Below are 16,137 nucleotides of genomic sequence, written 5' to 3' on the forward strand. Positions count from 1 at the left end.
AACACTAAAAAAAAAAGAGTGGGTTAAAATTCCTCCACAATGATGTGAGAGGCTGCATAACTGAAAGTCATACAGAAAAACATTACTACATTATTGCTCCTGAAGGTGAACCTAGAATCGAATTAATCTTTCATACACTGCTTCTGCATTTTGGCTTGATTTTTGTTAAATAAATATTGACTTCATATATTATATCATGTGTTCTTGTTCACTTGAGGTCGTTTTAAGGCTCAATGATGGTGTTAAAATTACGAAAAATCAAATTGAAAGAGACTGTTAATTACAAATTGCACTAAAAAGATAAAAACACATTAATTCCCCTGAACCTTGGACAATTCACTCCGATGTGGCAGGTTCACTGTAATCCATCATTACACCATTGGGTATTAACTTAAAGACAAAACGATATGTTATCTAAACTCTTTCTGGTTTATCTGCTATAGCTCTGAGTTATCGTTGTCATGCCCCTCCAATCAAGCATACCTAGTTAGCTGGTAATGTTAAAGGGTTAAAGACTATGAGAGAGCTGAAAGAAAAACAATGTTAAATGAACTTTACTTTATCAAAGATGTTAGATTTGGATCAGAAGGTTCCAAAACTAGATAAAAATTAATCCTTTGGAGGTTTTTAATCATGTATCATATAATAACATTCACTGAGCTTATCAATTTACTTTACGTTTTTTATTTAGGAAAATATATGTTGAGATTAAAGAAAAATAATAAGCTGTTCTTTTGTTTTTCTTTTGTTTTTCTGTGAGAGGAAAAACATCTAATAATATCCTGAAACTGTTTTTCTTGTTGTTCTTATCCTTCTGAAAATTATGATAGGAAAATGTTCATCTTTAAGCTTGGGACTGATAAACGCCAACAACTGAACAACTACAACAATAGACTAAATGATCCAAATCATTAATTAAACCTCTATTATCAATTATTTTATCAATTACATCTCATTATTTATCATAAAAAGATTACAGAAAAATTATCATCTTCGGGTTTCGGACTGATTATTTGTAATTGCAAATAAACACCAACAAACTATTTTTTATTGACCAAATGATCCAAATTATTAAATAAACCATCAATTATTTGATCAATTACTTCATAAAATAATCTCATCATTAATAATCTCATTATTTACAAAAGTGATACAAAGCTGCAGGCTAATTTATTTGCAGCATAACACGAAGCAACAGTGTGTAACTAAACGAAAGACCACTTTGAAGTTTGTTGTTAGCTGTTTATCGAGACATTACTATGGAAACCAGTATGTTGTTGTTGATGTTCTGTAAAATACGATGCATCGGCTCACAATGTTATCAGGTCCTCTTATCAGCAGGGAATGGCCTGAGGTGATTTCACTGTAGCAGGTTGAAGAAATTTGGCGTCAGATTTATCAGGTAATAAAAGCCATAAGCAGTCATCTTATGACTGATGCATTTATTACATTTTGTTGGCACACAACCTTTGTCCCTGCCCTATCGGAACTATAAGGACTCCCTGGAGTATTTGTGTCAAACTACCTGTGAAAAGGTAATCATCAGCGCAAGAAGGTTTTCGTGACTTTAATATGCGTAGCAGCAGTCCACAGAAGAATTAGCTGTAGAACGCAGAGTTAGTTTGATTCTGTCAAAATCAGTCTTACAGTGATTCATGAAATTTTAAATAATTATCGTAAATAACTATTTGTTGGTGTTGCAGATCACATGTTGCAGATGGAAAAAGGATAAACTGATTCAACATGGCTCGAGTAACAATCTTGGCTGGTAAATAAATCATCATTATTTCAGTTACTACTTGATTGAAAAGTGTAAAATTCTGCAAAATAATAACTAATATATTTGTTTTTCCAGGTTTGTCCCTTTTGATTTGTCTTCAAGTTGGTATGTGTTGATCATCTATATGTATTACTGACACGTGTTTCTGAATTACATGACTTAAAATGAGAAAAAAAAAATTCTCCTCTTTGCAAAAGTGTCTTCAACCAAACTGGCATGCTACTTCACCAACTGGTCCCAATACAGACCGAGTGCTGGGAGATACATTCCTGAAAATGTAGACCCCAACCTGTGCACACACCTGATCTACGCCTTCTCTGTAATCAGCCCCTCAAATGAGATAACAATGTACGAGTGGAATGATGATGTTCTTTACAGATCCTTCAATGCCCTCAAGAACAGGTGAGTGGTTGAAATATTACTTTAACCGTGGCTTTGTTCTCAATCATTAATAACAAAAGTGTGCAAGGTACAGCAGCTGTTCTGGCATGAATGGTGAAGTGGTATTCAAATAATTTTTAACCCTAAGCACTTCACTATTGACAGATTTGTTTTAATTTTAGTAGTGCAGCCAAAATAAAGAGGAAAGAGGAAAGAGTTACATGCAAAAATCTCAAAATAAAACAGATTTAACAAGGCAATGGTCTTTAAATGAACACAGAACCTATCATTTATATATATATATATATATATATATTATATTTATACCGGGATAAGAAGCTTTTTTTATGGAACACACACCATTTCTCAAATGTAGCATTCTTGTGCTTCATTCGTTTTGCATCAAATTGGATAAAGTTTAAACTGTGTTCATATATAAAAGACATGTCACATGTGAATGATTTGTGGAACCAAACTCAAGTTGAGCTTTTGGCAGTCAGCATTTCGATTTTATTAAATGAGACATAACAAGAAAGGAGTGAATCTGACTAAAAAAAATAGGACACTGTATCCTCACACAGCCTGTTTTAAGGGGTTCAAATTGACTCAGTACTGAGATACAAAATCCAGTTAGCAGTACTGTGGTTTTTTTCAGGCCTATACGAAATTCAACCTGTTTATACAAACAGAAGAATCATTCCCTGCTGACCAAAAACAACCCAGGTTAAAGACAACTTCTGCCACCTCGAACCACAAACAATTATCACTGATCATCACTCCTTACACAATTTTTGAAATAAAGGGTTTCTAATGCAAAATTTTCATAGGAGTTATGTTAAATGAATAAAAAATTGGGAAACAAATAAAAAGAGTAGGATGATTTTACATGACATGAGGAATGAGGACTTTCTTGTCAAGTCACATGGCTTAATTATAAATCTACCTGTTTTTCTACATCTCCATCACAGAAACCCCCAGCTGAAGACTCTGTTGGCTGTTGGTGGCTGGAACTTTGGCACTGCACAGTTAGTCTACATGACAACAGCATCACAAAGCTGTAGAATTACATTATTTCACATAACAACAACAAATTCATCATCACCTCAATATATCTATAAACTTTCCATCTCAATAGGTTTACCATCATGGCTTCAACTCCTGCCAGTCGCCAGACATTCATCCAGTCTTGCATCAGATTCTTGAGGCTGCATGGCTTTGATGGACTTGACCTGGACTGGGAGTATCCTGGAGCACGGGGAAGCCCACCAGAGGACAAGAAGAGATACCAAGTGCTCTTACAGGTTAGTCTGGAAATCAATGTATACTTGTTAATACTATGCACATTATATTTTAGTATGTTATTGTTATTTTTATATGTATTTTACATATAAAATGTGCTTTCTTATTGAAATGAATGCACAATATCATCCTTGTCTACTGTATTCTTGCATCTAGGAATTACTTGCTGCCTTTGAAAAAGAAGCTACTGAGACCAAACAACCACGGCTCTTGCTCACAGCTGCAGTGGCTGGTGGGAAGGGGAACATTGACAACGGCTATGAGATTGCCAATGTGTCAAAGTGAGTTTATTTGATAGGAAGTCACTAAAGTTCCAATCCTAAAGATTTCATCCCACTTTTCATTTTGCAGCACTGGAGGTTACTTTAATAAATGCAAGTATTAATTCATACTAAAACACTGACGGTCCCAGATTTACAGGGACAGCAAATATTTGATCAGAAGAGCTACCTGTGGTTTTATTTACTTTACACACATTGCTTAATGTGAAAGGCTTAGACAGCAAACCACAGTAATAACATGAAGAAATGATGTTACAGTTTGAATACATAGCTACATAATGTGAATACACTGAATGATTTTTGTTGAATGAATGAAAAGTTACAGTTTGAATACATGGGCATTTTTAAGGATTTTTACTTTAAATATGTTCAAGTTCTTAACTTATTTTACTTATTATTATTATTGATATTATTTTGTTACATTGATGATGTTTTACAGGTTTCTAGACTTTATAAATGTCATGACCTATGACTACCACGGAGCTTGGGACCCATTCACTGGTCATAACAGCCCTCTGTACCACAGCTCCGTCGATCAGGGTGATAACATATATTACAATGTGGTGAGTGAAACTTTCATCAACATTCATATATATATATATATATATATATATATATATATATATATATATATATATATATATACATCACTATAAAATATCATTATAATAATATTATATAATATACTATTTTTTTCTCTCAAAGGATTTTGGTATGAAATATTGGAGGGACCAGGGAGCTCCTGTGGAAAAGCTCTTAGTCGGTTTCCCGACATATGGACGCACATTCACCACATTAACAGCTGCTAATGGTCTTGGAGCTGCAGCCACAGGACCAGCGAGCGCTGGGCCTTACACCCGTGAAGCTGGGTTTTGGTCTTACTACGAGGTCAGCTAATACAAAGCAGCATATCTTCAGTTTTATTACACCACAATGTTTTCCATAAATCGCAAACTGTGTGAAGGGTGTTGAAGTATTATTTTCTTCTCTACAGATTTGCACTTTTGTCCAAACAGGCAGCATAAAGTGGATTGATGAGCAAAAGGTGCCCTATGCCATTAAGGGCAATGAGTGGGTTGGCTTTGATAACAGGCAGAGCTTTGAAATCAAGGTACCCATGCCAATTTTGGTTTAAGGTGATAATACAAAACAAATCATAATGTTCTTATTAACTGGCAGCTATATCTTACTGCTCTTAAAGTAGTACAGACATCAGGTAAAGTTGATGATTATTAATCTGTGCAGTTATAAACCACGCACATGTAGTTTTTAATAACTTCTATCAGGAAGAAGATGGCACTCTTACATGCAGCATTATAGAGCCGCAAATATTTTTCATTTTTTGTATGAAATGTGATTTATTCTGGATACTTTCATTTTGTTGTGTTACCTGCTTCGCAGATATGATAAAATTTCAGTTACATGTTGGGTTTTCCAGCATATGTTTAAACTTCATTATTCACTGTTTCAGTCCAGAGCTAGTGATGTTTAAAAGAGTCTTTTAAGCTTTTTGAAAGAATTAACGAATTCCCTGCTTTGTGTTTCATATTAATATTTGAATACATCTGGTTACTTTTGGATTGTGCACTGGGAGAAATGTGGTAGTTTTAAATTGCAACTCACAGTTTATATTTCACAGGCACAGTATGTGAAAGACAACAGATTTGGAGGAGCATTTGTCTGGTCTCTGGATCTCGATGACTTTGCTGGACAGTTCTGTGGACAGGGACATTATCCTCTCATTAGTTATCTGCGCACTCTTTTGAATTCAGGTAAACTGGAAAAAGTATAAACATGGACATGTTAATATTCATCAGTGTCATCATCTCTATTTAAGAAAAGTTTTTTTTCTCCAAAATTTCCTAAACTTTATATATATATATATATATATATATATATATATATACATATATATATATATATATACATATATATATATATATATATATATATATATATATATATATACTTACTGTATTTACTAGATTCTCCACCACCTCCACCGGTAACCACACATCCACCACTCGTCTCTACGATCCCTCCTGGCCCAACAGCTACTACCACTACTACGGCTACTACTACCACTACTGCTACTACTGCCAAAACAACCTCAAGTCCTGTTTCTGGAAGTGGATTCTGCACTGAAAAGCCAGATGGCCTGTATGTAAATAACGAGGATCCCCACACCTTTTATCAGTGTGTCCATGGACATGTCTACATCCAGAAATGTCCAAATTATCTTATTTACAGTGATGCATGCAAATGCTGTACCTAATTGACACTGAATAAAAGTTGTCTTGATCTAGCAAAAATGTTTTTTTATTCTTTTTATTTTTTATGAGAACCACACTGCCTGGACAGTCAATAAAGCCATAAATTCTAAAAACTGTATTAACCATTAAGCAAATGTGCCCAGTACTCTGCAATACACATTATGTAATGCAGCTACTATAGCCTGAATTACATATAGGTCCATTTTAAAACTAGGATGGGTTTGCCAAGATTTGCAGCTAGCTGCACATTTTTTTCTTTAAAGGTTAGAATTAGATGAACAATATTGAATTTTTGGTCTCTGGATTGAAAATTGCACACCCAGTTAATGTACTTGAAACTGGAGCAAGTTTGGTTAAACTTTACATGAAGGTAACTAAAAGATTGTACAACAAATACAAATCTGGCCATGTTTCCTTTTTTCTGTTTGTCTAGCATTTATCTGGCATTTTCTTTTCCTCGAAACCTGCTATGGCTGTCCCTGTGCCAGCATTGTAACGGCTGGCTCAAACACAATAAGGGATTCAAAACCACGGTGAAAGGTTAAACCATTATTTGAATAGTTGAATTAATAAAGGAGAAGAGTGGCTGCTGCAGCACGGTAGAAAGAAAAAGTGAGTCAGAGCTTTACAAACAAACAACTGAAATAAATCGAGCCAACAAGTAAGCACAGGCACTTTCCAGCCATCCGACCAAGCTGAAAATTAGGTTTTGTTTTGAGGAAACACCAAAATAAATTATGTGTCAGTATAATATTCACTGCAATTCCACATCATTGGTACTCGAGCTTTTTCAATGCACAGCTCAATATAATATTTAACAATTGCTAACATTAAAAATGGCTTTGGGGTTTTTTTTGCAAGGTTGAATTTTAGTAAAATAAAGGTTGGTGCAATAGCGTCAGTAAACTTTTGACTGTTGTGGTGCTGCACCACTGTTACCATCGTGGTGCTGCAGTAGAATGAAAACCCTTTCCTTTTGCTAAATATTGTTGCTTGACGCTGTTAGGATATCTAATAAATTATAGAAATTACATTTTGTGGGTCTTCTGCAATGTTCAGGTCCTGCTTTACTGTCATTTCAGTCTGTCACTGGGAAGCTGCCAGACAACATGATCAGACCATAATATATTCATTATAATATTCAAAATTTGTGCATATAATTAGATTTTACTGTAATGAAATTAAGATGCTAAGTTTCTTTTATAGGTGTATAACTACTAAACTGCTGCTTGGTAGGGGGCTGCTAGGCAACACGATGATGTCATAATATCAGGTAAGATCCTTCAGGGACCTAAGATGTACCCGTGTGACGGTTTTGGTTCCTCAGCTCCTGACAGTGTAGGAGTAGTTCACAGACAAGCGGACAGGTAGGGAACATATGTAAAAGAGTAAGACAGCTGTTTTTTGTATTTTTTTTTATTTTTTTTTTTATTTATATATATTTTTTATTTTTTAACTTTCAGGTCCAGGTGTTTGCAAGCTACGTGATGAGCAATCTTAGGTTTTCTGCAAATGTTGTAGAGGCTTTCAAAACAATATGTGTTTCTGTGTGTGTGTGTGTGTGTGTGTGTGTGTGTGTGTTCATGAATCAGTTACTATTTGACTTATGAAGCAAGTTTACTTTGAGTTAATGATTATCATAGATTCTGCATGTTTTTTTTCTTTACTGCACTGTTTTATTACATTACCAGTCTTACCTCAGCTATCATGCGCATCCTAATTGTGATCTCAGGTAAGGGAAATTGAAATACAGATTTTGCAAATGCAAATTTTATATTTAACTATTTGTATGTAACAAAAAAATGCAACTGTTAAGGTCTCTGTCTCGCCTTTGGCAGTCTGGGTGAGTTCATAAATTGTACTAACCCTTTTATATTGGACAGTCATATAATGTTTTAAAGAGATTGAAAAATGTTCTTTCATATTCAGTCTCATCCTCCAGACTTGTGTGTTACTTCACAAACTGGTCCCAATACAGACCTGGCAATGGGAGGTTTATGCCTTCAAATATTGATCCAAACCTTTGTACGCACCTAATCTATGCCTTTTCTGGTATTAATGAGGCAAATGAATTAGTGACCATAGAATGGAATGATGAGGAACTCTATAGATCCTTTAATGGACTCAAACAAAGGTTAGTCTATTTTCTCCTCATATCACTTACAAAATGTTGAGAAAAAATCATCTTTGCTGCTGCATCTTTATATTCCCACAGGAATCCAAATCTTAAAACCCTGCTGGCAGTTGGAGGTTGGAATTTCGGAACGCAAAAGTGTGACACTAAGCATAAAACAATAATGAATCATAAATTTTCTCTTTATACAGATCTTTTTAATTGTGCCTTTCTTTCGCCAATCGGTTTCATAGGTTCACTACTATGGTGTCAACACAAGCCAAAAGAAATACATTTATACAATCTTCTATCAAACTACTGAGAAAATTTGGTTTTGATGGACTAGACCTAGACTGGGAATACCCTGCAGCAAGAGGAAGCCCTCTGGAAGACAAGCAGAGATTCACAGTGTTATGCAAGGTCAGATTTGGAGTTACTGATGATTGGCATGAACCACGAAGTTACCTTTCTTTTCTGTGGTTTATAGGAGCTACTACAGGCCTTTGAGGCAGAGGGAACATCAACAGGACAGCCCAGGTTAATGATTTCTGCTGCTGTGTCTGCTGGTAAAGGAACCATTGATGCCGGTTATGAAGTCTCAGAGATGTCAAAGTAAGCTTATTAGTAATATCACATCGCATGCCCTGCAAAACCTGTTTTGCTGACCTTGACCTCTCATGCACTTTATCAGGTATGTCGATTTTATTAATGTGATGACATATGACTTTCATGGTACCTGGGAGAGTGTCACAGGACATAACAGCCCCTTATACAAAGGATCCCAAGATATTGGGGACCACGTTTACTTAAATACTGTGAGTAGATGGGTTCATTTTTCTCCCCTGAAAAAGAGGGATTATGTAATCCATTCTGTTTGTTTCTTTGTCTGTTTGTTAGTGGTCTAGTGTTTGCAAAAGTTTGCAAGATATCATTTCAAATTTTATGAAATGATAGATACCAACAAGACAACCAACAAGTGATTTAATTTTCATGAAAATCAGGTCAATGTGAAAACTAGTAAAAACTTTACATACACAATTTTTTTTTTATGGGTCATGTTCAGACTTCACAACAATATACTAGGTCTTGGGGGCCATGTGCACCTAGGTTGGCCAAACATTTGACCTTTATGAAATAAATTCAAGAAACCATATTGAGTTATATATCATATAAAAGGGTATGGAGAGAGCTGCACAAGACACTACAACATCACTATGACACTATAATATTTCTCAAAATTACACAATGACTGAAAATATGTTAAAAATGTTCAAATCTCAAGCATGTAGATTTGCATGTAAAAGACAAAGATTTCAGCTAATTCTGCTCCAATCATATGAATAAAGATGAAAAATACACCCATTTAGTATGTATTAGGAAAAAGCTTTCATTTAGATTAGATCATCTCCAAATTTTGAAGCAATATATTTGTCAAAGGGGAACATAAGCGCTTTCTATTTCTGAGCTCTTTAGGAAAAATTTTGATACAACATTATATGACTTCACAATGACACAAAAATATTAATATAGTGCAGCTATGACTATGAAAACAATGCAGATATCATTATTGGGGATAACAATACCAGTTACCAGTGCAACATAAAACACCAAACTTTTAGTATAGCCCTTGCCCTTCAGGACAGTGCTCCTGTTTTAGACTGCAATTGCTCCCAGCCACACTCCACTTTTCCACACAGTTCTCAACCAACTGACGATGGATTGATTGTCACCATTTTTACACCCTTCTCTAATTCTAACACTTGAGAATTTAAATCACAAATTATTTATAAAGTCAATGAGTCACTGAACCTGATAATACTAGTATTAATGATAATATAACTTATATATATTTACATTTTAGGATTTTGCTATGAGGTACTGGGCAGAAAAGGGAACACCTGTACAAAAGTTAAATATGGGCTTTGCTACATACGGACGCACGTTTCGTCTTTCTACTCAATCCAGTCAAGTTGGAGCCCCTGCCAGCAGCCCTGCTGCTGCTGGCACATTTACAAGGGAGCCCGGCATTTGGTCTTATTATGAGGTAAAAAGAAATCCCCACTCTCATATTAATATGTTCATTGTAAGTCAGTTTCTATGTCTAAGTAGCAGATCGATGTTAATATGTCAAGTTACCACACAGAATACGTTTTTTATCTGTTTTCAGATTTGCACCTTTCTTCAAGGGGCCAGTGTCCACTTGATTGAGGACCAGAAAGTCCCATATGCCACCAAACAAAACGAGTGGGTTGGATATGACAATAAAGAAAGTTTTATGACTAAGGTAGACATGTGCATCTGGATGTTGCTCAGTTTTTCTTTGCCAGATAACATTAGTACTAAAACAACATATCACATTAAAATGTGCATACTGTTATTAAATTGTTTCGATTGTTACTGCTTCAGGTCCGTTACCTAAAAAACAACACTTTTGGAGGAGCCTTTGTCTGGGCTCTGGATCTAGACGACTTCAATGGACAGTTCTGTGGACAGGGACAATACCCCCTCATCAGTTCTCTTCGCTCTCTTTTGTTTCCAGGTAATAAAATTCCTACATTAGCATTTTATGTTTCTTTTGAGCAAGCCAGTTTTGGATTTGGGGAAACTTGCAGTCAGCTGAGACTGAAGAAGTCACTTGGATGAGTGACGAAACGTTTCTCCCACAAAACGCTACGTCCAGATGAACAGAATCAACTTTTGGACAGCTAGCCAGTTACTTATTAGTATGCATATTTTCCAATTAGTCAATATAACGGCTGTTAATGCCTTATTTGGGATAACTGTATTCTATCATAGCTTCCTAATGATTGTTAAATGAAATGCATAAGAAGGCTGCAGCACATCAGTGACAATCCTAACATTATTTGCTCTTTAGCAATAAAAGACTGGTCACACTGTCATAAAAGCACTTGAGGATGATCTATTTTTATTAAAAAAAACACAAAACAAGTGTTCAATGTATCCAAATGAATACTGGTTAAATCTTTGAACTCGTGATTTGAATTTTCACTCACAGCAAATGCTCGAAAGCTACTATTACACTGACACTTATTAACCCAGACAGGATCTATATAATATGAAACAGAGAGACACTGTTGAATATCTTTCTGGCCTTTTGCAAACCAAAAGCTGGCCAGCTGAAAGAAACAGAAAGTTTAAGGAGGAGATCTGTTCTGAGCATTTAAAAAATAAAAATAAAGATAAGGAAAAAACATGTAAAAATATTTTAATACCATTTTAAAATATCTTAAGTTGTCCATTAAAAAATATTCAAATAAAATGTGTGTATAACTCCAAATTTGATTAAGGTTTATTGGAACACTTGAGAAAAGGACATATAAATTGCAACAGGGAAGTGTAAAGAGGAAAAACATGTACGGAGCCCATGTGTGCCAAGTGTCAAATTTCTGGTGACTTACACCTCACTTTAGAACAAGGAGCAAATGGAAGCACATTTTAAGAGACCATCATTTAATAGGAGGTTATCTGAACATTATTAACATTTGCAGTTCATAAGAAACAACTGCAGTTATTAGGGCTATCCAAGAGTATTGACTATAGGCCCCTACGTCCATGTATAACACCTTGCTTACTAATTAGCAAGCAGTAATTACAAATGTTTTAGGAAAATTTTGTAATTTAGGAAAATTATTGGCCTAATTGTTAAAAAAAAGGTTTTGCGAAGAATTTTATTGTTAGCATTATTAACAACTTTGACTAATAAAGAGCTTGTATGCTACTAACATGCACACTAGCAAATGTTTAATTATTAACTGACTATTAATTTGCGCACCCTAATATAGCAGTGGTTTTATGTAGGATATTTTTTATATTATATTAACTAAAAGTTAACTTCTTTAATTTAATTTAATTTAATTTCACTTACTGATAAGTAATAATAATAATTTATGATGATAATAATAAGTATTAGTAGTAGTAGTAGTAGTAGTAGTATAACTTTATAGCTATTGTTCCTACAGATCTTCCTACACTTCCAACTGCTCACACAAACCTGAATCAGGAGACATCAACAAATAAGGATCACATTTTGCCTCATCCTAGACCATCAATCACTACTACAACCACTGACAACTTCTGTGCTACAAAAATTGGTGGGCTCTATGCCAAACCTGACACTCCAGGTTCTTTTTACAGCTGTGCCAATGGCATCACGTGGATCCAAAGCTGCCCAGCTAATTTAGTCTTTCGAGACAGTTGTAAGTGCTGTGACTGGCCCTAGAGACTCTGGACTATTTGTTCTGAGTTTTGGTTTTCAGCTTGTTTTTATTACCATATGGGTCACTATAATGTTATGTCACATTTGGTCAGTTTTGATCATTTTAAACACAAATGCATGACCTTCATCTGAATTTTTTGTTTTGAGGTTTGGCTTTCAGAGTCTAATCCTTATGTGAACCAGTCCAGGTTTTGCAACGTATGAAATAAAATATGATTATAATTACATTACATTATTCATCTGAGGATGTGATAACTGTGAATCAAGACCCACTGTTTCTGTGTAGATAAGATTGAAAAGTTGCCATCGGAATTTCACATTTACACATTAACTGAACATGAACTCTGACCAGTTGTCATTGCCACAGTAATCTCAGTCTTGGTAGACCATTGCATGCTAAACTTAACACTGTATGTGTATTCACTTGCAAATATGCATCACATTTACACAACTATGGAGGACGAACAAATAACTGCAACAATAAAAGCAGCACTGCTAACTGTTCAGTCTTTTCCTTCCATCATGCAAAACTGTCCAAGAGATTACTGCCCTCAGGAGGCTACAATATTAGGTTCTTCTTATATATTAATGAGAGAAGACAGATGAAGTGCCACCTGCAATTTTCAAACCTTGCATCATTTGGCAACTACTGCCTCTGTATTATTGGCTAATAGGAAGCACACCTTTTAGATCATAGCACAGAACCTCAAGGGGCATTTTATATTTATTTTTATTTTGTGTCAACTCATTTTAAGCTTTTCAGATGCAAAACAAATTATTTTGACATTTGTTCTATAGCTGGTTTCAGACATAGCTCATTACCTCACCTGTACAAGTAGTTTCTTCATCCCAGTTCAGTTTCCCAAATCAACTTTCAGAGCACTTTTGTATGGATTATGGCAGTGATTTGAATGGAAAGGTGTTCCCTCACTTCAAGTATCTGTATTGTTTTCTGGTGTAGGATAAATCAAAACTCTGTTTAAAGCATTTACCATATTCAGGGTGGTAAAGTTGTAAAGATATGTTATCTAATCATCTTGTAGTGTCACCTTTTATGGTGTGTTGTGCAATCAACTCTAAAACACTTTATTAGATGACTAATTGATTTTTGCAAACCTTCTTGTGCTTTGAGGTCTTGCATATGACTACCGTTAATGTTCCTCAAAACACTAATATTCAAACATTCCCACATCCAGGAATCACACGAGTAGACCCCACAGACCAGCTTGACATTGAAACCTCAACAATAAAGGCATAAGAAAAACCATGAGAATGAACCATAAAATTAAAATTCAAAAATGAAAAATTTAAAAATGTTTTTTTTTCCAACTGTAACTTGTATTTGTAGATTGAACATTCAGATTTTTTCCATTAATTTGAACTTGCATGAGTTTTAATTTGTATCATATTTGCGACATCTTTTATTTACTGATTTGTTTATTTAATTGAAAAAATGTAAAAAAAAAAAAAATTAAATGTGAAATCTGCAATCACATATGACCTTCATTTCAAGCATCTTAGGATTTTGTGTTTCGGCTGCTGTGTTAATGCATTTTAATTTTAAAGGTCATTACGTTCCATCTGTGAACCTTTTCACAAATGTGTTTCCATGTATGGTGTCTATTTGTTTTACAATCACACTGTTGTAGTGACTTCTTTTTTTTTTAATTCTTTTGTAATCATCTTACTATTTTTCTGTATAATTCTAACATTCTTTCTTTTTATGTATTTCTCACGTTTTATGTTAAGATAGGTGGGGATTATGTTTTTCTTCCCCCTGTCCTTATCGATAATGGTCTAGTCCAGTATTTACTTGGGCTGTGACTTAACCAGTTAACCTACTAACCAATGCCAACCTGTTATACGTCAGCTGGTTTACCTATGAAGATGGTTAATTTGATTTTTTTTTTGTTTCCTGCCCTTTATTTAAGCACAAATTGTGTTATGTGTTGCTATGGCCCTGATGAAGGCCATAAGCCGAAACACGTTGGTCAGTTAATAAAGTTGTTCCACTTTACTTTTAAGTGTTGCTGGTGTTACGGCCTGCTCCTAATCACATGCAAATCTAAGTGTCCAGGTGCTCCTCCGGGATTGGTGCGTCCGGGTGGATGGCTGGCACCGATTGGCTGCGGACCGGGAGGCAGCAGATAAGAGGAGACCGCCGGCGACTTCTAAGTGATTCATCCTCGGCCCAACCCGACTGGCAGACCATTCACTGCATCACCGTGTTATGTTACTTGATGTAAGAGCACGTAGGGGTGGACCGCCTTTTCTTTTGACCAGTTTTCTCCTGTTTTTGTTAGGCAGGGAGGGAACTGAGTGTCATTTGGTTTAGTTCTTTTGGGTAGGTAAGTTGTTTATTTTTGAGATAGGTTACCCTTTTGTTTGTTGTTTTGGCTTTGGGTTCACCCTGATGTTAAGATGTGCTCTCTTCCTTGGTTTAAACACACTTTGTAAATAAATCACTGTCACAAAAATATCAAGTGTGTGGACGTGCTGCTTGGGGTTGGACGGGGATGGATCACCCTTTATGTTTTGGCCTGGCCGCGCCTAGCCGGGCCATAACATAATTGGGGGCTCGTTCCGTCTCTTTTCTCGCTTGTTGGTGTGTTGGGGTGGCGTGTCTTGTTCTGGTTGGCAGTTTTGTTTTTTTTGTGTGGGGGTGTGTGTGTGTGTGTGTGTGTGTGTGTGTGTGTGTGTGTGAGAATGGATTTTTCACTTGAAGATTTTGTGGCGGCACCTTCATGGGAAAAAATTGACAAATGTAAGAAAGCGGACCTGCTCATTGTGGCTAACTCTTATGATGTGGAAGTGTCTTACAGTGTTCGTAAGGCAGAGTTGAAGGAAACCCTGGCTGAAAAGCTAGTGGGAAAAGGTGTGCTACTACCACGAGGGGATGCGGAAAGCAAGCCAGTGAAAGGGGCAGATGGCACTGCATCTGAAGCGGATGCTAACGCAGTTGATGCGTCTGCTGCTGGCACCGAGGCTGATCGGATTTCTGAAACCAGTGAAGGTACGTCCACTGAGGATCTGCGCCTCACGCTCCGCATAAGAGAGGTGGAGACCCGCAACAGGGAGCTGGAAGTGCAAGCTATGCATCTCCGTATCAGGGCTCTTGAGCTTGAAAAGGGCTCAGCTAATGTTTCCCCAACGTCATCAAGCACAAATGCTTCTTCTTCTGCTGGTTTTGATATAAGTAAGCACATCAAGTTGGTTCCCCCGTTTCGCGAGTCTGAGGTAGACTCTTATTTTAGTGCATTCGAGCGCATAGCCGCTGCTTTGAAGTGGCCGAAAGAGTTTTGGTCCCTCTTACTCCAGTGTAAGCTTGTGGGAAAAGCCCAAGAAGTGTGTTCAAGCCTGTCTATTGAGCAGAGTCTAGATTATGAAACTCTTAAGAAAACTGTGCTGCAGGCGTATGAACTTGTCCCTGAAGCATATCGGCAGAAATTTAGGAATCTTAATAAAACTGCTAACCAGACTTTTGTTGAGTTTGCGCGAGAAAAGAACGTGTTGTTTGAGAAATGTTTCCAGAAATCCGATCAGCCTCGGTGCCAGCAGCAGACGCATCAACTGCGTTAGCATCCGCTTCAGATGCAGTGCCATCTGCCCCTTTCACTGGCTTGCTTTCCGCATCCCCTCGTGGTAGTAGCACACCTTTTCCCACTAGCTTTTCAGCCAGGGTTTCCTTCAACTCTGCCTTACGAACACTGTAAGACACTTCCACATCATAAGAGTTAGCCACAATGAGCAGGTCCGCTTTCTTACATTTGTCA

General features: G+C 36.3%; 2 protein-coding genes across 2 annotated transcripts; both read left to right on the forward strand.

Moving 5' to 3' along the window:
* The first annotated feature begins 1,571 nt into the window (after positions 1-1,571).
* On the forward strand, positions 1,572-5,533 carry LOC102783890 (acidic mammalian chitinase-like). The gene is made up of 10 exons (XM_035909180.2): positions 1,572-1,768; positions 1,856-1,885; positions 1,978-2,182; positions 3,130-3,186; positions 3,297-3,462; positions 3,617-3,741; positions 4,181-4,304; positions 4,447-4,629; positions 4,736-4,852; positions 5,381-5,533. The coding sequence occupies exons 1-10, from the start codon at positions 1,744-1,746 to the stop codon at positions 5,531-5,533; spliced, it is 1,185 nt and encodes a 394-aa protein (XP_035765073.2). The 5' UTR covers positions 1,572-1,743.
* Positions 5,534-7,664: 2,131 nt separating this feature from the next.
* On the forward strand, positions 7,665-14,379 carry LOC102783600 (chitotriosidase-1-like). Its single transcript, XM_006794203.3, has 11 exons — positions 7,665-7,746; positions 7,831-7,857; positions 7,944-8,148; positions 8,230-8,286; positions 8,382-8,547; positions 8,615-8,739; positions 8,819-8,942; positions 9,989-10,171; positions 10,295-10,411; positions 10,534-10,666; positions 12,108-14,379. Exons 1-11 carry the CDS (start codon positions 7,665-7,667, stop codon positions 12,365-12,367), a joined length of 1,479 nt encoding a protein of 492 aa, XP_006794266.2. The 3' UTR covers positions 12,368-14,379.
* Positions 14,380-16,137: the final 1,758 nt, after the last annotated feature.

This window comes from Neolamprologus brichardi, chromosome 20, assembly GCF_056152115.1.
Source record: "Neolamprologus brichardi isolate AB-2024 chromosome 20, ASM5615211v1, whole genome shotgun sequence".
NCBI classification, from domain to species: domain Eukaryota; kingdom Metazoa; phylum Chordata; class Actinopteri; order Cichliformes; family Cichlidae; genus Neolamprologus; species Neolamprologus brichardi.